Source organism: Pollachius pollachius (genome assembly GCF_949987615.1).
Source record: "Pollachius pollachius genome assembly, chromosome: 16".
Classification (NCBI taxonomy): domain Eukaryota; kingdom Metazoa; phylum Chordata; class Actinopteri; order Gadiformes; family Gadidae; genus Pollachius; species Pollachius pollachius.
Genome location: NC_136949.1, coordinates 7,649,296 through 7,671,795, shown reverse-complemented (window position 1 = coordinate 7,671,795; position 22,500 = coordinate 7,649,296). Strand labels below are relative to the sequence as shown.

At 47.3% G+C, this 22,500-nt stretch overlaps 1 protein-coding gene across 2 annotated transcripts in view; it reads left to right on the top strand.

Moving 5' to 3' along the window:
* Positions 1–22,500, top strand: part of itsn2a (intersectin 2a) — a 41,429-nt gene that overhangs the window by 3,288 nt on the left and 15,641 nt on the right. Inside the window, exons 2-17 of one of the 2 annotated variants that reach the window (XM_079753678.1) lie at positions 2,396–2,465; positions 7,581–7,673; positions 7,982–8,045; positions 8,976–9,151; positions 9,620–9,850; positions 11,736–11,922; positions 14,880–15,022; positions 15,281–15,344; positions 15,562–15,699; positions 16,089–16,183; positions 16,615–16,877; positions 17,437–17,574; positions 17,985–18,125; positions 18,762–18,849; positions 19,287–19,426; positions 21,545–21,684. In XM_079753678.1, coding sequence (XP_079609804.1) covers positions 2,459–2,465; positions 7,581–7,673; positions 7,982–8,045; positions 8,976–9,151; positions 9,620–9,850; positions 11,736–11,922; positions 14,880–15,022; positions 15,281–15,344; positions 15,562–15,699; positions 16,089–16,183; positions 16,615–16,877; positions 17,437–17,574; positions 17,985–18,125; positions 18,762–18,849; positions 19,287–19,426; positions 21,545–21,684 — 2,108 coding nt within the window. In that variant the 5' untranslated portion in view covers positions 2,396–2,458. The remainder of the gene's footprint in view (positions 1–2,395; positions 2,466–7,580; positions 7,674–7,981; positions 8,046–8,975; positions 9,152–9,619; positions 9,851–11,735; positions 11,923–14,879; positions 15,023–15,280; positions 15,345–15,561; positions 15,700–16,088; positions 16,184–16,614; positions 16,878–17,436; positions 17,575–17,984; positions 18,126–18,761; positions 18,850–19,286; positions 19,427–21,544; positions 21,685–22,500) is intronic. The other variant, XM_079753679.1, reaches the window with a different exon arrangement.

Below are 22,500 nucleotides of genomic sequence, written 5' to 3'. Positions count from 1 at the left end.
TGTGTGTGTGTGTGTGTGTGTGTGTGTGTGCCTGTGTGCGCGCGTGCACATTGTTATCACAAAAAGCTACACGCACGCACAAATGCACGCAAACACACAAGTGCTCCAGAGAGACGTTCATTGCTGTTAAGTAATTGGCAGTGTCGGAATGTGCACAGAATGATTTATCCAACAACAGTCTCACTTTGACTCCAAGGAATCCAATGAGCAGAGAGGGAGCGAGAGGGAGCAAGAAAGAGAGACAGGGAGGCAGAGAAGGCTCTCCAAAGATAAAGCAATCGTGTAACGAGAACTGAAGGAGAAGGATAGAGCCTTGAGCTCCAGATGTAATATCAGAACACTGCATAGATATAGATATATATAAAAAATAAAACACCTATTAGGGCTAGTGCACACGAGGAAGAGGTTGAACAAATTAAAGATTGGCTGTGGGGGGTCAGGTGAGGAAAGGGATTGGGTGGCTGTGTGGGGGGTCTCTGAAGCAGTGATCTGGAGCAGCAGGGTGGAGATTGAATGGACCGCACCACAGAGCCAGGGTCTCTGTCTGTGCGGGTCGCGAGCGTGGTGAGGGTGAGCCCCTGTCTGAGAATGGGAACAATGGGGCGATGACTGGGGCTCTGTGGGATGGGATTGGAGAAATGATTGGATATAAAGGCAGTCTGATAAATGAACAGAGGGCTGGTGGAGAAGTGAAGAAGGGAAGATTGACAGCTCCAAGATTCGTTGCGAGTAACATTATGATAGATTTGGAATCCACTTCTATCTATTGGCCTTGTGTCTCGGCTGTGTTACTGTAGAGTGGTCCAATTTTCTGGCGTAACTTTCCAGTCGGGATTGAAATATGAAATGTTTCCTTCTTACCTGGTAACACGCAGTATCCTCCATGGGCATACATCGTGTTTTCATTTGTAGCGGATGCGGACACATGATCAGTATCAGTTACACTATAACAGTAAGTGGACAAAGGTACATGATACATACTTATGTCAATAAAGTCAGAGAGATACTGCGATGCAAACTTAGATTGACCAAAGGGATACGATGCTTAACGTTGCAAAACAGATAATGAAGTCTGGAATATGAGAAGCCAAAGGGCAAACACATGAAAGACAAAATGATGTGATTAACACAGGGAGCAGTCTCTGCAAGTATGCAATAAAATGAATGATGGATGAGCTGGAGCTTCAATGTATGGGTGCATATGTTTCTACGTCTGGCGAAATGCTGAAACTTAAATTGTAACAAACATGCAGGGGTTGTGCAAACCATTGCACATTAAAATCCTCTGCTTCAACTAAATGTATTGCATGCTCTGCTTCCGTTTCATCCCCTCTGAGTTTTCCTCTTCGGGGGTGGGGGGGGGGGGGGGTCTCTCTCGCTCAAATTCTACGCAGTCATTCCAAGGACTAGGTGTGTCTTCAGATTCTGATTATGTTTAATCACATGCAAATGAGGATACATTTGGGGAGGATACAAAATGTCACTGTGACCGCCTTAGTGAAAGGACAGAGTGAGGTAGGGTGGACTTTATGTTTCTCGCCACCTCGTGCGCACACACAATTACAGTGTTGCTCTTTTCGGCTTTTTCAAAGTGCTATTATTGTGAGATATTTGGGCACTTTGTTTATGTGAATGGCTTTGGTGATATTACAAATCCAGGGTGTGTGTCAGTGCAGCTGTGTGTGTGTGTGTGTGCGCGCGCGTGTGTGTGTGTGCGTTCATTCAGGCGTTTTGCCCCTTCAGTTGTATAATTGTGCTCTGTAACTATATTTCCATTTCGCTGTTCCATAATACTTTTGTAGAGGAAAGAGCACATAATTGTACTTGTGCCAGTAATACCATAACGGGACCAAAACAAAGAAATTAGAGTTCAGCAGTGGCATATTATGAATGTGTACTAAAACCTGCCTTATCTTAAGTCTGCATGCTGGGATTGTAATCCCCTCACCACCCGCCCCATCCTAAATGTCTCCCTCCATCTCTCTCCCCCTATCTCTCTCGCTCGCTGTCTCTCTGAGTCTCTCGCTCCCTGAGCTATAAGCCGCTCACTGTGTCCTCCGTGCGTTGTCATTAGAGGGTGAGGCCGTGATCTTTCTTTTTTTAACCCTCGCTCTCACTCATTTTATTACTTCTCCATTTTCATTTGTCCTCACCCGTAGCCAATGACACACACGTACAGACACACACGCACACGCATTCACACACATGTACACCCCCCCACACACACATACACACACACACGCACGCACGCATGCACGCACACAAACACTGCTCCCACCACTTGATTCGTGTGTACAATCATACTCTCTGTTTCCACTGAGGCGCTCACTCACTCACTCCCTCTCCTCTCTCTCTCTCTCTCTCTCCCTCCCTCTCTCCACCCCCCTCTCTGCAGATGTCTGATTGGTCGCCAGCTGACTAGGGGACCGTCCTCTGCCCGAGCCCTCCACCTGCAGCCATGAATGGTAAGAACACCGCTCTGTGTGTGTGTGGGGGGGGTTGTGTGTGTGTGTGTTTGTGTGTGTGTGTGTGTGTGTGTGTGTGTGTGTGTGTGTGTGTATGTATGTGTGTGTGTGTGTGTGTTTGTATGTGTGCATGTGAGACAGACAGTGTGAGTGTGTCTGTGTGAGAGAGACAGACAGTGCGTGTGTGTCTTTGTGTTGGAGAGGCAGGAACTGTGTGTGTGGCTGTGTGTCTTTGAGACTGTGTGTGTGTGTGTGTGTGTGTGTGTGTGAGAAAGACAGTGTGTGTGCATGCGTGTGTGTGTCAGGTGTTCCTTAGCCTGCTGACACGGTGGTTCTGGTGCCTTGCTCTTTAGAGAGAAACTAAAAAGTGAAAGAATTGACAGCTGGAGAAAGTTAGTACGAAAAAATAAATTGTCGGCCTGTGTGTATGTGTGGTCGAACCAGTGGCGAGATCTGCAGCATAGTGAAGAAACCACTCTTTCCTTGCTTTGTGTGTGTGTGGGGGGGTGACCTGTTAATGAAACATTGATCTTGTGCTAAGGAAGCATTCCAATGCCACTGGAAATTGTGGTTCAACTGCGTGTGTGTGTGTGTGTGTGTGTGTGTGCACGCAGTTGCACCAATCCCGTCTGATCTGTCTTGTTTGTCCTTCTGCAAGGCCGATGCAGACACTTCTTCAATTGTTTGCGCGTGTGTTTGTGCACTTGAGTTAATCCTCTTGTCTGTTGGCTTTTGATGAGAGAACAGTAGCTATCGCACAGCCTATTGGAGCCCTCCTTGGGGAAAGCCGCCAGCCGTGCTCGTGCATGCACGGGTGCGTTGATTACATATTAACACACATATATGGACACGACACATGTGTGTTATCGCTAATGAGTAGACCTTCTTGCACGTACCTAGCCTGGCACGGTGTATCTGTTCCACTTGGGAAGTAGTAAGGGATGCACTGTGGTGGGCGAAAGCCGTATAATGTCCATTCAACGTATGGGCGGGGGGGTTGCAGCGCCCCGCATCTCTTTGTCTATTCATGCTGTTTGTGAACCTGAAAACGATTCTAAAGACCGGAGTGAAACATGGTGGAGTTAACCACCTCCGACGCCCCCAGGCCGAAGCGCAGGATTCTGCAGCAGCCAGAGTAAATTAGGTTTTGTTAAGGATCCGTTTGTGGGCTTAAATACACGGGGCACTGTGCACACCGGAGTCTATTGGTATTAAGGGAGGAGGGGCTTGTGTTGTGTGGAAGGCCCGGAGGAAGGGGGCTGAAATGAACCCGTCTGAAGCGCGGCCACCTTGTCTTAGAGGGCTGGAGCGTTTGATGTGTAAATAATTACAGGGCGGGGATACGCTTTCCACTTCGGAGGACTTGGCATGACCGCCTGTACGATCTAAGGGATCTAGAGGTGTTTGTGTGACACACACAACACACTTATTGTATTGAGTTGTATATTAGGCCATTTGCCCATTATAACATTTAAGAGACATAGCCTATTCGAGAGAGAGAGAAACATTGCTTCACAGACACAATTCAATGGTTTTGCCTCTGATCTCCTTCTAACCACCGTTAATTCAGTTTGATGATAGCTCATTGAAATGGGCGCCAGTTTATTTCCGATTATTCGTTACGCTTTAAAGAGTACACATTGGGCAATGTGTCACCCACAGTTGTCCCCCCATTGTCTCAGAAACAATACTTGATATCAGGAGAAAAACAAAACGTTGAATATCATAGTGATCTAATGGTGAGAAATACTGACTAATATCCAGTCTTTAGAGCAAGACCAACTGGAAAGAAATCGGTCTCTTTTTTCAACAAGCTATTTTGTTTTGCAAGCGGATATCGCCCCAACATTAATCACTGCGGCGCGCTTCTGTCCGTGTCCCTGTGTCATTGTCCCTTGCGTGTTCGCGTGATCAAAGCCCCGGTAGTCGCAGTGCTGGGAGCTGCATGGCAGGTTCTTTTCTGTCCTGTGCGAGACGTTGTATCCACAATTGAGGCGGATCAGCACAGTGTAACACTTTGACAACCGGAACCCGCTAGAGAAGAGATAAAGCAGACTGGAACTCTCCCTGAAGAGAGCTAGGGGCTAAGCAGACAACCTGACAAATATTCCCTACACTTTTTTTTTTTTTGGGGTGAAAATCTATTTACAGTTGTGTGGGGGACCGACTTTATCATTCCCGTCTGTCTGTTGACTCTGTGTCTGCGATTAAAACTATAAAACCCCTTTTGGTTTCGGCTGAGGGATTTCCTTCTTCACTGGCCATGTAAGCAATTATATTAGCATGGGTCCTATTACATTTGGTTTGTGCTAATGTGAAAAATGAATGTAGGCAGCTAGTGTTATTAGCCCTGCTGCTGGAATAAACTAAACATCAATCTCCCTGTAATACCTTTTTGTGATTGTTTGTTTCACAGCGTTGCGTTATGATATTCTTCTCTTCCCAGAAAGATGCAGAATATCTGTTCCATTCGTTCTCTCGTTCTCCCTCTTAATGAGGCTTGTTTATTTTTGTTATTTCATGAACCACAGACTCCCCGGCTTCCCCGTATCACAATATATAATAATGATTATGATGATGATAACAATAGAAATAGCCCAAAATATTTTTCTTTCATTCATATTCATGAATATTCATTCTTTGGTGTTGTACAATTTTGGCTTTTATCCAAAAGCACTTTTTATTAGTCATTAGTTATCAGGTCGGGGTCCTTCTCAAGCCTTACTGCTGCTGATCTTGGGTTTCAAACTCCAGCAGCTCCTGTCGTGGAGTCAAACACCGTGACCCCCATACATCCTGTCTCCCCAAGTATTGAACCTGGCAGCTCTTCTTCCCGGCTTTAATCATCTTTTGACATATTTTCCCCATCTAGACACCCTGAACTACTCTAGCCTTTGCCGTTGTTCTTGTGAAAGCCGCCAGCCTGGACGCATATATATCATGCTATCATGCTACCAGATATATAGCCCTGTGTGTAGTCGGCTATATGTGTGCGGCTGTACTGTATGCCATCGGTCCCATCGGTACTGTGCTCAATAGCCCTTCTTGTTCAATGACAGTCACTTCAAAATGAGACGTATGAAAACTAAAATCGAAGGGACAATGGGCATTAAATCCACTCCGTTCCGTGAGATTAATTATAGACCCTTCCCCCCCTCCCCGCCTTCCTGGGTGTTTGGTTTTTGCTGACTCCGCCGGAAACTAGGTCAGGTAGCTAGCTGCGAGTTAGCTAGCCCCCACCATCGTCAGGGGAGATGGTGTATCCTGGAACAGGTGTTGTTGCCGTCGTGATGTCTGGAGGGTTGGAGGATGGGACTTTGTTGAGCTGTTGAATCCAACTCCACAGTAGATGGTCACGGTTTTGTTTGGCAACAAATGCACACCTCTCTCAGGTGAACAACCTCTGTTACTGACTAATTCCAAATATACAATATCCAATAGCCTCCTTAATAATGTCCATTTGTGTGTGTATGTGTATGTGTGTTCACGCGCATGGTCTAAATGCGCTACTGTGAGAATGTGTGTGGTCAGCGCAGAGGACTGCTCGGGTATTCAGGGCATCAGTTGGGGTGTTTCCTCTTGGGTAGAGTGGTATTTCCTGTACAGGGTGAATAAATTACAGCCTGCATACTAGCACTGCCTCACCAAGAGAGTCACAGAGTCCAAACCTCAAACCGGCCCCAGCAAGTCCTTCTGATACTCTCTTGAATTCGTTCTCCAAATGTCAATTTGTTTCACTTTGTTCAGATAATTGGTATACTAAGAGATTTCACTCTTGACGTTTCCTCTTCCCTGTCCTTTCCTCACTTTTCTGAGCTATGTTAACGATTATCTTGTAACTTGGAGGGTTATTTTTGGGAAAAGTTTTCTGGGATCTGGACCAGAGAGTGTTGTTATGGTAACCCGCGTTGCCGTCGACTGTGCCTGTCGGATAGCTGTTGTGTACGTGGGAGAGTGGAGGAGTGAGTTCGCACTTATGAAGGGAAAAGTCTTGCAAAGACTTAAGCTCCTGTATTTGGGTCCAACGTTTGTCTTAGGTCATACCGAGTACGATATAAAACAAAAATCCCGCTTCACTCTCAAGACAGCCGCCATATTCCATTGTGATCACTGCCGTGTGTCCCTGCGGCTCTGTGAAGGTGGTGGATCCGGTGCGGACGAGGCTGTCTAAAGACTCCTTGATCAAACGCTGCAATCGGCCGCTCCATTTAATCTGTCAGAGCCTGTTAACCGGCTCTTCAACCAATGCACTCGGCTGAATCCATCACCTGTTGGCAACTCCATTTCCAGTGTGCTCACACTGCCCATTGGGTACTCTGTGCTTGAATGAAAACCTTAAATGAAAAAGTAAACAAGACAGGGGAGGTCCGACATCTAGTGCGTTCTCAGGGCTCGGAGCAAGGTCTGAAAATGGGGATGGAAAGGATGGTTGGTTTTGTTAGTTATCATTTTTAGAGTTTGGGTATATTTTCGTTAAATTATAAGCCAACAGTTGTCGGTTCAGTCTCCAGTGGATTCAAAAACCGAGGCAAACCTTGAGTTGATGGAGAAGTGGCTCTGAGAGTGATCTACTTCTCACAGTACATATTTAATTTAGCACTCTCTCACCCCCAGCTGACGGGGTAGAGGGCTCTGTGGAATGGAGGGTTTCTTCACATGAATAATGGTGGTGGGAGACGAGGTTCTGAGTCGTTTGATATGAGCGATGATTCATTAGGGAGGGGAATTATGCGGGCTATTTGGAAGAGGGCAAAGGAAGTATAGAATTATAGTTGATGCACCATTAGCATCCAGGGACTTTGAGGTCATTACATTATTTTTTTGTTTCAATGTAATCTCTCTCTGTCTCTCTGTGTCTCTCCCTCTGTCTCTCTCTCTCATTCCCACTCATATACCTCTCTCTCCCTATGGTACCTCTACCTCTCTCTCCCTATGGTACCTCTACCTCTCTCTCCCTATGGTTCCTCTACCTCTCTCTCCCTATGGTTCCTCTACCTCTACCTCTCTCTCCCTATGGTTCCTCTACCTCTCTCTCCCTATGGTTCCTCTACCTCTCTCTATCAATCCCTCTACCTCTCCCTACCATCTCCTCTGGTCTTTCTCCTTGTGCTCCAGGTGCAGCCAGTGTGTGGGCCATCACTCCGGAGGAGAGGGGCAAACATGACAAACAGTTTGACTCTCTGGCTCCCATCCTGGGACATGTCTCGGGTAGGTCGTGGGGTCTAATCCCAGTTCCACCCAGATAGTTTTTTCCTGTTTCCTTCATGCATCGACGCTTGATAAGATTTACTTTTGATTTATTATTATTTTGACGTTGTAATTATTACTCGCAGACCGGACATTGGGGGGTATTGCAGCGGAAATATAGAACAATGATGTGTGTGTGTCACGTAAAATCAAAATAGACTTTCAAAATGTATTCATATTTAGAGATAATAAGGCAGAATCATGTTCCATTGGTCGGACAAACATATTTTTTACTTTTGTTTTTGTTTACTATGTTTGTTTGTTTGCAGGAGAACAAGCCAGGAAGTTCTTCCTCCAGTCCGGCCTGCCCCCTCCTGTTCTGGCAGAGATCTGGTGAGGACCTGGTGTCATGGTGTAATGTTCTGTTGAGTCATCAGTACAAACATCTATTGTTTGAGGAAGAGAAAAAAAACAAAACAGGCGGGTCATTGGGTCCGCCCCGGCCACATTCGCCCACTAGGGGATTTTTGCCCCTAGAGCAGCCAATGAGACTCTCTTCTTTTGATGATGTTAGACTTCCTGTGCAGATCTCACTTCCTGTGCAGACTGCCCGGCTTCCAGCCATGTGTGTGTGTGCGTGCGTGTGCGTGCGTGTGCGTGCGTGTGTGTGCGTGTGTGTGTGTGTGTGTGTGTGTGTGTGTGTGTGTGCTTGAGTTTTGGAGCAAAGCCCTAGCCTCTTGAAGTCAGGATGTAGATGTGTGTGGGGTTCTGAGTATAAACACACCTTATTAGAGTGGGTCAACAGTTATAAACCAGGAAGCCCGTCTGAAGCTTGCTCCCGCCCTAGTTTGAAATATTACATAATGTATAATGGATCATGCCTGTCCACACTCTAATCCCTTGAGAGGTTAAAAAAAGCTAAATTTGGTGAAACAGCCTTTTGTGGCCATGCCTCGTAAATCTTGGATAAACTTCCTGGCGACCCAAAATATGTGGAGGATCAAGTCTTCAGTTTTCATGAAACGGACGGACGTTTTTAATTTTTAATTTTCAAATTTAGATGTCATGTTAGATAGGTGATCTTTCTCTCTCAATCGTACAACTTGACTTGACATCATGACTTGACATGCGTCATTGTGTAAATATCACCTGCTTTACAAAGCGTTGTTTTCTGGTACTTTTAATGTTCTTCCCTTCAAAGTTAGAGAAACTAGATTGCCCCCACATATAGACAACAAGCGATTCCTTTTGGAGACCAAAAGGCCCTGTCAGAATACAATGTTACATTTTAATATAGTCATGGTGTACTTTCCCACATTCCAGGGCCCTGGCTGACTTGGACTGCGATGGGAAGATGGATAGACTCGAGTTCTCCATTGCCATGAAGCTCATTAAACTGAAGCTTCAGGGGCGGGGCCTCCCCACCTCTCTGCCAATAGTCATGAAGCAGTCCCCAGTGGCCAACCCCGCCTCCATCATGACGTCATCGTCGCGCTTCGGTGAGTGACGAGAGATAATTCGTGGGAAAAGGAAACTCCCGTCTCACGACCCAACCCCCTCACAACATCTGTCTCAATATTCTGTGTTTTAGGACTTGTTTATTAACAGCGGTGATTTAACACTTCTAAAGAAAGGATTTGTTAACTAATTTTTATGTTCATTTTGTAATGACTTAATTCATACCGTAACACTATAACACACTACCACTGTGTATTCCCCTCCCTCTTTTCCCCTTCCTTCCCTCCTTCTCCCTCCCTCTCTTCCTCCTTCTCATCCTCCTTCCCTCCTCCCCCCACTCTCCTCCTTCCCACCTCCCTTCCTCCTTCCCCCCCTCCCTGCTTTCCTTCGACATCCCGCTTTCCTTCTTTATCCCCCTTTCCTCCTTCTACTCCTCCCTCCCTCCCTCCTCCCACCTCCCTTCCTTCCTCCTTCCCTCCCTCCCTCCCTCCCCCCTTCCCCCCTACCAGGGATGGGCTCCATGCCAAACCTCTCCCTCCTCATGCCCTCCATGCCCTCCATGTCCATCCTAACCCCCGTCCTGGTGCACCACCACCCCCTCATGCACCACCCCGTCCCTGGCCAACGCCCGATGATGCACACCCCTATGACCCTCCCACTCATGTCCTCCCTGGGGAACGCCGGACTGCCCAACGGCCACGCCCACCTGCTCACGCCCTCCCCTGTGCCCAGCAACACAGGTTGGTACTGTAAGCCGATTGGTTCTGCAACGGTTGAGATGATAGCCGATTGGTTCTGCAACGGGTGGACACTGTAAGCCGATTGGTTCTGCAACGGGCGGACACTGTAAGCCGATTGGTTCTGCAACGGGCGGACACTGTAAGCCGATTGGTTCTGCAGTGGTTGAACCGTTAGTGGATTGGTTCTAAAAAGTGTGTGGAGTTTCTTTGGTGATTAGCCATGTCTAACCATGGCAACCGGCATGTACATCAGGAGATTTGGATGTGGAGAATGTGATGTTGATGATTGGGATTTAAAACATGCAAGTCATTACGAGATTATGAGTAATTTAATGTTATATTATATATTACCATTGAGCATTTTCTCTCGTGGTCTTGACTAGCTAAACAGGTAGAGAAAGGCACCAAAACTCCCAGGGTTAGTGGTTCAATTCCCAATGGGGCTGCCCATGGTGAGATTGTATACAATCAAACCAAATGGCTTCTGTTTATTTCCCTGGCCCTTACCTCTAATGCTGGAGAGTCTTTGTTACCAACAGAAAACAATATTTTAATATTGCATTAATTTCATTTATAAAAATATTATTTTTATCAGAATCATGGAATATGCCTTTCGAAAACACTGAGCATTCCCAGGTGAAGAGCAGTATTGCTGTTTGAATGGATAATTTCTGCATCTGGTATCCCACCATGTAGTGTGTCCCCCCTGATGCAGTGTTTTCCATATCTCGGGAGGATCTAACTGCTAAATTATGTGATCCATCACCCGGCACCTCGATAGATCGGCGGTGATTCCTTGATGTGATTAATCGATCTAAACTTCTGGGCATTTATTGGCCATAGTCGGTGCAGTCCAATCACTGCTCGCCTTGTCATAACCTCCCTCCCTGCAGATAAGAGGTCTTTGAAATTGTAAGGGTGTGTGCATGCATAACACTCAACCTTCACTGCTTATCCTAACCTGCACTGCCTTGAGGTGTTTTTAGTTTGTACTTCCCTCTTTCCCTCAAGAGAATTTGTTTGGATATGAACCGAACAGTCTCTCTCTCTCTCTCTCTCTCTCTCTCGCTCTCGCTCTCTCGCTCTCTCTCTCGCTCTCTCTCTCTCTGCTGTAGTGTTTAAGAGTCAGGAGTGCTCAGACCCTGACTATTAGCCATGAGACCTTTTTTTTTTTTCTCAGCCAGATGTCAATAACTATGTATGCTGTGACTGAGATAAGACAAGAAAACATAGGAGAGAAAACGGTTTGGTTGGGTCGGCTGGACACACGCGTAATTTTCCAAGGACAGCTGTACTTTGGACGTCTGCCAACAAACACTACAAAGAAGAGTGTGGTAGCTTTATCTGCGTCTAAAGTTTATTATGCACAGTAGAATGCGTACATGTGCGTCCCCTCTCGTGGATGTGTATTTGGAACTGGTCTTAATGACCACTTATTTAATCCTATCAGACTTGCTCACCCAGCACATTTGTCTGGATATCTCTGGGAAATTACAGATCTTCCACACCAGCGAGCAAGCACTTTAATATTTTTTTGTGTTTAAAAAGAAAAAAAACAAGGCTTATTCTTAAAGTAATTTTAAAAAGTATGCAGTGTTGAAGGTATCATAGTGATTGGATTTCAGAGAGCCGTATTTTCTATGGACGGCAATTTCTATGTTTTGTTTCTAGTTTCTTATATTTGGGCCCGGAGTTAACCACCGGTTGGAAATACCCATCTCCCTCAATTGCTGAAGGCTTCATACTATTTTTTTATTGACTGGTCATTAACTAATGATTTTGCAGACACTTTTTATTCAAAGTGACCTTGGATGACTTGACTATCATGACTTTTTTACACCTATAACAGACTGTCCTGTTTCCATATTACCTTTAACCCTTTTAGGTGGATATGCCTCTAAAATACTTCTGCCTACTTCCTGTGGTGTGCCTCTGACTCCTACCTGGCACTCCGGTCTGTCCTTCTCTCCATCCACAGCACACCCCATGTCTGGCTTCTCCTCCCCCACGATGTTCTCGCCATCTACGGGCATGTCCCAGGCCAACTCCCTGCTCGACCTGGGCTCCAGCAGGTGAGGCCTGTGCTGAGGTTCTGGTTTACATAGCTTTGCGTTTTCATCTGCATCTTTTATAGATATGTGAAATGCTAAGCATAGTCTTTGCTTATCTGTTAGTTGTCTTTATTCCCTCATTTGCCATCTGGGGTGGGTATAGTACATCTGATCTGACTTAATGTTTACGGGAACTATTCAAATGGGCTCCAAAGCACATTTGTGAAGCTCATGTTGTCGAGTTTCCTTTTAAAGGGAGAAAATACTTATTTTTTCGTATACAAATGGATTATAGGTTCAAACGAATTCGAAGGGCTATTTGAGTGGGTGCTAATAACAGTTCTCAACCAGTTTACTCTGCATGCATGATATCTGAAATCAGTTTTTGGATTCTGGGTACAATCCAAGTTGTACCAAGAATCCATTAAGTCCGATCCTTAGAAATGAAATGATGGGGGCTGATAAAATTCAATTGTACGGATGCAGTTGATCCCCCCCCCCCCCACACACACACACACACACACAAACACACACACACACACACACACACACACACACACACACACACACACACACACACACACACACACACACACACACACACACACACACACACACAGACACTCACACACACAGACACTCACACACACACACACAACACATAAACACACAGACTACACTGTACATTTTTTTCAAGTTATCCAGAAGGACCCCAGCTCAGAGCAGACAATCGGAACGTAGGCAGAGATGATAAAGCTTGATAACAGATGGAGCCGACTGATAAAGCGTTCTGTACAAGGCTTTGTACAAAACAACTGACATCACTGGAGCAACAGGGAGCTGTGATGACATTCTTGCGTGGGGTGGTTGTGTTGCAGATATACGGTCCCCTTTGTTGGTTACGAGCAAACATAATCATGCCGTGGCTTGAGGGGGAAGCGTTGTGTTGAAGGTGGAAGCGTAATAGAGGACATTGGTAAACAGCTGGGATCCAAAATGGCCGCAGCACTGTTTGCATTTTTAGACAGTTCTGCTGTATTTACTTTTTAAATAAATACAGCAGACATTTTATATCAACTGACATATCGTTGGATCTTTCTTTACGCAAGTTAATGGCTGAGGGTCTTGAATTTAATACATTCATGCAACTTTACTTATTTTAAATGTATTTTTGTGCGAAAAAGTCTGCGGAAAGCCTAAAATTAAGAACATCCCTACAATTCTCTCATTTTGGTTTGAATACAATAGGCTACAGGTTAGGATAGCATATCAATATATTGGTATCCTTTGAATTTATTATTAACTACTGTTTCTTGCCCTATGATTCTGGCTGTTTTGTGGAACAGAATAACCTACAGGATGGGACAGGATCTTTTTTTATTTTTGTACTTTATTTTATGAATTGTACTTTGTCCTATGAATCTTGATCTTTGGTGGCATTCACTGCCAATGCCATGCAGAAGTGAGCGATGACTGTAATCAGAGAATGAAATAGCACCCATCCACAGACACCCTGGAGGTGACACTTTGTTCTGTGTCATAAAAAGGACAGGGACAACACACACACACACGCGCACACACACACTCTCTCTGCTGGTTGTTATTGCCCGCAGGTGTAGAGAGACCCATTGTCTCGGCTTGGCTATTGTTTCCTCATAAACAGCAAAAAAAAGGAAACATTGAAACAAATAAGGGTTTGGTTGCAGCCCTATGGTCATGGCAGTGATATACACACAAGCATGTACCCACACACCGGACCCAAAGGTCGGAGGGAAGGTTTCTGCTGCCAGGAATCCCCCTGTTCCCTCGGGGTGCTGGGAGGAGTCGGGAGGTGGTGGTGGAGATTTTCCATCCTAGCGTTTTGACAGAGAAAGAAGAGGAAGAATAAAAGAAGAGATCACTTTCATAATGATCGTCGCCAACTTAAGACCCGGCCATTTCTATACAAACGCCACCCCCGTCTATTATTGTTTTTAAAGTGAACCTAAATGGCGGACACGTGACGTGGCATAAGTGAAAAGCGGAGTCTTGTATCATAGGAGTATATCTTCCTGCTTCCCTCTATCTGCTTCCTCTACGTCTCTAATTAAGAAGCCAAGCAATAACACCTGGGAGTCTCTGATCAATTAGTGGCTTTAGGTCGACTGGCCCACACGACCGCCGGGTTATTGCTGTATTATTACAAGCATGTATCGCTATGAGTATTAGGGTTGGCTTTCAGAGTGAGAGTGAGGAGGCAAGGTGTCTCCTGTGTGTGTGTGTCCATGATTACGGTGGGGGTCATTTAGCATATCCTCAAGTCCAAAGCTACTGGAAAGTTATTTTAGATCATTAGGGAGTGGTTAAGGTTAGAGGAACCTTGTTAAAGGATGCCTACAGGTAGGCTGTTGACGTTGGGGTTTGAGCCAAGAACATTTTGGCTCTATGAGGTTATGGAAATTGCTGCCAGATTTAATGGTCCTCTAGGTGATTTGATCTTTAGAAAAAGAACAGAAAAAGTACGAATTTTGCTAACGGTGGTGCTAGCATCACCGTTAGCAAAATGACAAAATTTTTAAAAAAAAAATTGTAAAATCGTACAAAATTCTTAGCACCACCATTAGCACGAACGCTATCACCAAGGCTAGCACCAACGCTAGGACTACCGCTAGCACCATGGCTAGCACCACCGCTAGTACCAACGCTAGCACCACGGCCAGCACCCCCACTAGCATCACCGTTATCACCAACGCTAGACCCATCACCCGCTAGCACCACCGCTAGCACGACAACTAGCACCATCGCTAGCACCACCGCTAGCATCAACGCTAGCACGACAGCTAGCATCACTACCTGCTTGCAGCGGTGCCGATAGTGGATGAGGAGGATGGACCTACTGCTGCGTTCACTGTAGCTTACGGACATCCGGTTATGATTTTCCAGCAAATATAATTTGGGCTTGATATACCTATCCCCTCCCCCCCTTTGTCCACTTGTAGTTCCAACTCGTCCTCCACCAACTCATTGGCCAGTAACTCTCCCAAGACAGGCACTTGTGATTGGGCGGTTCCTCAGGCCGCCAGACTCAAGTACCGGCAGCAGTTCAACACCCTGGACAAGCTCATGAGTGGTTACCTGTCAGGTGTGAGGACACACACACACACACACACACACACACATAGACACACACACACACACACACACACACACACACACACACACACATAGACACACAGACACACACGTTCGCACACACACACGCACACAGACACACACTTCTTGAGAAATTCTTATTTACACTTTACACAGCACTTACTGTTTGCGTACAAAACATTTCCAGTTCGACAAGATCACAGCAGTATACACAAGCACACAACTTAAAATGGACTTCTGCTTTCAGGACCGCAAGTAAGGAATGCCCTGTTGGCCTCCAACCTGACGCAGACCCAACTCGCAACCATCTGGTGAGTGAGTGAGTGGGTGGGTGTGTGGGTGGGTGGGTGGGTGAGTGAGTGAGTGAGTGAGTGGGTGGGTGGGTGGGTGGGTGGGTGGGTGAGTGAGTGAGTGAGTGAGTGCACGCTTGGGTTGGTGACTGTGCTGCTTCTTGTCTACGATAGTGTTCTTCTACTCATCAGCCTTTTTGTGTCCACTGTGCGTGTGTGTGTGTGTGTGTGTGTGCAGGACGCTGGCAGATGTGGACCGGGACGGCCAGCTGCGTGCTGATGAGTTTATCTTGGCCATGCACCTGGTGGACATGGCCAAGACCGGCCACCCACTGCCCCTCTCCCTGCCACAAGACCTGGTGCCCCCCTCCCTCAGGTAACAAACTCACTCACTCACTCACTCACTCACTCACTCACTCACTCACTCACGTAACACAAACACCCTCACTCACTCACTCACTCACTCAGGTAACACACACACTCACTCACTCAGGTAACACACACACTCACTCACTCAGGTAACACACATACTCTAACACTGTCACTAAAGCTTACACATACGCCCCCCCCCCCCCCCCCCAAACCTGGATGGACAGACGAACAGAAATATAGATATACACGCACACCTTGCCTGTCTCACCTAACACAACTCATTTTCACTCACGTACACATGTTCAGTTCCACCCCTGTGTTGATGTATTTACATGGGGGTCCATGCATGTTAGGGTACAGTGGATGTGTTCTGCCTCTTCCCGCGTGGTGCAGGTCAGGAGGAAAGGGCATTGAGCTGGTGAACGGAACGGGTCCCTATCTGAGTCCCAGCCCAGCTGACCCCACTGAGATGGACCCGGCATCCAAGGGCAAGCGCTTACATTACACATTACACACACACGCACAGACACACACGTACGCACACAAGCGTACACACAAGGGCAAACACGCATTAACACACACACACAAACGCACGCACGCACACATGCACACACACACAAGCACACAAACACACACTGGATAAGAGCTGCAGTCCCAATGCAACCTGGCATTTTATAGGCACCAGGATGACTATTTGTTTTGTCATTTTGAATAAGGTTGCAAGTTTAAGTGACAAAAAACTAAATCTAAAACCGCATAATTTAGAATAGAAAATGACAATTTCCTCTCCCCTCCTAGCCTTATTTGACATATCTCTCTCTCTCTCTCTCTCTCTCTCTCTCTCTCTCTCTCTCTCTCTCTCTCTCTCTCTCTCTCTCTCTCTCTCTGCCTGTGTGACCCTATGTCTCTCCACCACCAGTGTCCTTCGAGGACAAGCTGAAGGAGAACTTTGCGCGGGGCAGCGCCGAGCTGGAGAAGCGGCGGCTGGCCCTGGAGGAGGAGCGGCGGCGGGAGCGGGAGCGCCGCGACCGGGAGGAGAGGGAGGCGCAGGAGAGGAGGGACCGGGAGGCCCGCGAGCAGGAGAACCGGCGGCGGCTGGAGGAGGAGCGGCGGCTGGAGAGACAGAGGGAGATGGAGAGGCAGCGGGAGGAGGAGCGGCTCCGGGAGCTGGAGAGGAAGGAGGTGAGGAGGAGGAGGAGGAGGAGGAGGAGGAGGAGGTGGTGGAGGAGGAGGAGGCAATTCTACTTGATGGCAGACATCAACACAATTATTTTGTCCTTTATTTTATTTTTCATCCATGGACAATTTACAGAGGATTCATAATCCAAATCTATTTTTCATGTATATTTACTCACACATTTCCCTCTTACTGTTCTTTCTCTCTCTCCTTCCTTCCTTCCTCCTTCCCCCATCCCTCTCTTCGGGTCTCTCCTTCCCCCCTCCCTTTCTTCCCTCTCTCTGGGTCTCTCTCCATCTTCCCTCCTTCTCTCTGGGTCTCTCTCCATCCTCCCTCCCTCTCTTCGGGTCTCTCCTTCCTTCCCCCTTCCTCCCTCCCTCTCTTTGGGTTTTACTCCCTCTTCCCTCCCTCCCATTCCTCCCTCCCTCTGTCTGGGTGTCTCTCCCTCATTCCTATTCCCCCCTCTCGCTGGGTCTCTTTCCTTCTACCCTCCCTCTCTCTGGCTCTCTCTCCATCCTCCCTCCTCTTCTCCCTGCGTCTCTCCCTCCTCCCTCTCGGCTGCAGGAGCTGGAACGTCAGCGCAAGGAGGAGTGGGAGCGGGGGAAACGGGAGGAGTTGTCGAGGCGGAAGGAGGGAGACCAGGAGGAGATCGTCCAGCTGAGGGCGCGCAAGAAGTGTCTGGAGATCGAGCTGGAGGCCGTGGTGAGAATGGACGCAGGAGTTGATAAAGTGCAAAGAGAAAACCCTGATCACGTTCCCCTTTGCACCGCACCGAGCTGAAGAGTCACTTCACCGGGTGATTAACATCACCCCTGAGTTGATCGCTAATTAGCAAAGTTGGCCAGATGGTTGACACAAAACACTGTGGAGGAGTTTTCTGGGAGCAGGGAACGTTCCACTTGCGTGCACATGCACACGCATACGAATCCGCGCACACACATACACACACGCATACACGTACACACACATACACACACACGCGTTCACCTACACACCTACACATAAACCTACACATACACACACACACACATATACTCATACACGTACATACACACACACACCTGTGAGACACACGCAGATGATGAAACCGATGTGGGGATGTCGTCTCCCAGGGCAGCAAGCACAAGCAGATCTCGGACCGTCTCCGCGACGCCCAGAGCAAGAGGAGGATCCAGAAGTCGGAGCTGGACCTCATCAACCAGAAGAGGGACGTACGCATCGCTGAGATCAACACCCTGCAGGTTCAGTTTGAGGTGAGAGAGCCCGCGCACACACGCATGCATACACGCACGCACACGCACACAAGTAATAGTCATATCCGGTTTTGCTGACACTGTACTCTGGAAGAGACAATGGGTTCACATCTTACATCTGTCAGTACCTCACTAGTCCAACTCTTTTCGTCCGTAATTTCCTTACTCTCGCTTATTCTCTCTTTATCTTTTGGTATCTCTGCCTTTGTCTCGCTCTCGCTCTCTCTTTATCTTTGTATCCCTTGCTTTCTCTCTCACTCCCTCTCTCTCTCTCTCTCTCTCTGGATCTCTCCCTTTCTCTGGATCTCTCTCTCTCTCTCTCTCTCTCTCTCTCTCTCTCTCTCTCTCTCTCTCTCTCTCTCTCTCTCTCTCTCTCTCTCTCTCTCTCTCTCTCTCTCTCTCTCTCTCTCTCTCTCTCTCTCTGTCTTACTCCCTCTCTGGGTCTCTCTCTCTCTCTCCCTCTCTCGCTCCCTCTCTGGGTCTCTCTCGCTCCCTCTCTCTCACCCTCTCTCCCTCTGTCTTACTCCCTCTCTGGGTCTCTCTCTCTCTGGGTCTCTCTCTCTCTCTCTCTCTCTCTCTCTCTCTCTCTCTCTCTCTCTCTCTCTCTCTCTCTCTCTCTCTCTCTCTCTACCACAGGACTGGCAGAGGAAGCTTTCCCAGCTGGTCCCAGAACAGCAGAGGCTGACGGAGCGTCTGCGCAGCATTGGGCTGAACAACCTCCCCTGTGGGTGATCCATTTCAGGCCCTGTTGGGGACAGTAATCACCTCGAGAAACCCACGGACATAGTCAGGCTCCGGGTCAAGGATCTCTATTATCAACTCCATGAACGTATCGAATGTAACTCAGTATTCACCAATTTAGAAGACTCTTTTAAGAATATTACAAGTTTATTCAGATGCATGTCATTAAGGAAGTGGAAGAGTTCATGCGTACAGGGTTCCTGTATTTCTTTATCCGTCTGTGAACTTACAGACGGTTATACTAATCAGTCATACTAAGAACCAGTTCCAGTGAATTCAGATGTATGTCATTACGGAGCCGCCCAATAGGCGATCAGGCTAGGCTGCCGACCCTGTTGGCAGGCACTGAACCCATAACCCTTGGGCCGGGAGGCAGAGCGGCCCCTAATTGCCCCGACCACATCCTTGTTGCCCCCGCAGCCGTGACCCTGGCCACGCTGGGCAGCAGCGTGACAGAGAAGGGGGTGACCTGCCGCCGCCTGAAGGACCAGCTGGACACGCTGGAGCGGGAGACCACGGACAAACTGGGACAGATGGAGCAGTACAACAAGGAGCTCAAGGTGTGTGTGTGTGTGTGTGTGTGTGTGTGCGTGCGTGTCATCTGTGAATATGCAGAGAAATGCACACAGTAAAGCCTCTCCACAGGTATTTTTGCAAAGATCTGAGGGCAGATTATGATGAAATCTGTTCACTTGTGCTTGGTTGGAGATCATAAGAGGCTGAAGTCTGAACCGCTTGTCAGCATTTTGAATATAGATCCTTTGAATAGACATTAGTGTTGACATACATATTCAGGTCATTTTGCAGCTTTAGAGGCTTGAGATGGGTGTGTAAGTCTGGGATTAAGTAACATACTATACTATACTATATGAGACCAGTTTAAATGTAAACTTAAAATACTCTGTGCCTTTGAAGCAGAATCTACTGCAATATCGATTCAATTTCCAAGGATAATTTTGCATAGGGTCGGTCAGGTGAAACTAATGGGGAGAAAATCCTGTTAGACAGGACCCGGCAACTTCTCTCCTGGGGCTAAAAACAGTGTTATCCAACCTATGTGTTGATAACACTCGCACACACGCACACAAACACACACACTCACACACACACACATGCAGGCAAATAGTGACACAAAGCAATGAAAACTGAATATGGAATGACATAATGTTTTGCCAGCACAACAAACAGAGGGATGTGTACGTGTTGTTATTAATCGCCTATACTTGTGATTTCACTAAAATTAACACTGCTTCTTCTTCTCTTGTCAAAAACTAACTGTTTCGAATCTTCTAACTGCTTATTTTGTCTCCTTCCTGACATTTTCCGTACCTCACCCTGTACCTTTTTACTTCAAACCTTTTCATGTTTGACTCCTTCCTGTCTTCCCATTCCACTTATCTCACCGCCCAACCCCGTTTCCCCTACCTGCTTCCTATCCTATTTCTCTTTGTCTCTCTCCGTCTTTGTCTCTCTCTCTTTCTATCTGGCTTTCTTTCTTTCTTTCTTCTTTCTCTCTCGTTCTCCATCTCCATGTCATGTATTTACTTTTCCTCCCTCCTCTTTCTCTCTCCCGCCCTTATTCAATGACAACCTTTTGTTTCTCTCTCTCTCTCTCTCTCTCTCTCTCTCTCTCTCTCGCTCATGCTGCATGTCTTGTTTTTACTTTACTCACCTGTCTTCCACCCTCCCTCCCTCATAAAATTCCAACCTGCACTCCCTCCTTACACTGGCTCCTCCTCCCTCCCTCCCTCCCTCCCTCCTCCCTTTCTATCTCGCCTCTCTGCGCCGCCGTTGCCGTGGTAGTTTGGGGACATGGATGATTGCCTCCTCCGGGCTCTGCTCTCCCTGCTGACCTGTCTCAGCCAGCTTTTTCTCCTCATCAAGGTTACTCCTAACTCCCCTAACCCAAACCCCTGGTTACCACCTACCCTGCCTGACAGGCCCCGATGCCTGCTCCGCCACCACCACCACACTGTATCCTGCACTGCTGTTTGCTGTTCCTCCCCTCTCCCCTGCCTTACACTGGTGTTCCCCTGCTTGTCGTTTCCCTCGTTGCTCCTTCTGTGTAGTGCTTAGCCATCGCTCTGTTGCCTTATGTCCGTTGTAGTGGAGGAAGCCCACTTTGGTACGACAGTTTCCTCCCCATTTATTCTTTGTGGTCGTTTGTGTTTATTTCCCCCCCCCACACACACACACACACACACACACACAACACACAGGTTCAGAAGCTCCCTGAGGTTATAAACACACACTGGACACCTGCACCATTTGCATGTTGTCTGTTGGATGCTCTATTTGCATGTGTTATTTTTTGGTATAGTTGTAATAAGTGCTGTTACCATCAAGCCATTTTGAATGTCACAGGCTACCGCCATCTCTACCAGGCTACTTTTTGATTAATGACTTCATTATAAATGAATGACTTATTTAATTACTTGCGATTGCATTAGCACGCGTACGACTGCGACTCCAAGATATCACATCGCTTCATGCTTGTGTTCGTTAAGCGATAGCGACACGTGCGATAATTAGCATGTCTTGCTAACGCGTGCATGCATGCTAGTGTGTGTGTTCGTGTGTGTGCGTGTGCGTACGTTTCTGTGTGTTTGTGTGGGGGAGGATGCTTCTCGCTGTAATTAGCTCTTGTCGCTAACACAACCGCCACCGTGTCATCTCAGGAGCTGAGGGAGAAGCAAGTGACCCAGCAGGCCGCCCTGGACGACTTGTGCCGAGTCAAGGAGCAGAAACAGAGGGAGCTGCAGAGACGCCGCGAGGAGGAGAGGGAGAGGAAGAGGAGGGAGGAAGAGGAGGCGGCCAGGTGTGCAGGAATTTAATGACAAGGCTGCTGCGTGTGACTTCCACCGTGCATACCGTGGTTGATTCAATCTCATAAATGCAAATGAGCGTCACACTGGGAGTCGCAATATCTGAGTATATACTGCTTTCTCGAGGGTCCGTTCACAGAGAACAGTGTTGTTAAAAATGCAGAGCCCACTTGAGTGTAGATTTCCTATGGTACAGCGCACCTGGGCTGAGCTCCTCTCTTTTGACGAGCCCTGCGTTTTTCTGGCATTTCTCGACTGAGCATTAAAGTTGATATATGTTCAACTTTGGGCACTGTGCACACACCTGCACTGCTCGTCAGCGAGAGAGGTCAGAAAATGTCAGAGAAGGACGAGAAGATGATTTCGGAAGTGTAGGGAAAACAGTTTAATAAGAAATTAGAAGCCGTCATGGAAACGTTTGCTCATGTTTTGCCACTCAAATCTTTTTAAACTACACACACACACACGCTTCTCCAATAACACTCGGAGCGGTTCTCACAAAGCACTCTTCACTCTGCTGTTGCGACGTGGTTCTGAGTGATTGGTCCCTTAGGTGTTGTTCATGTATCATTTGGTTTCTGAGTTACGTTTTCTCCATTTTTGTGCAAAGATGCCTTCAGATGGCTCCGTTGTCAAAACATATAAACAAACCAAGGTACAGAGAGTTAGAGTTCTGTACCCCAGAGTTTCAATACCACCATCTGGACACGCCGTCTTGTACAACCACAGAGGTACCGCTAATGAGGGGAATCAGCTGGCTCTGTGCAAGGTGGGAGGGGCCTTATCTTATCAAGCTGTCCTGCATTGGG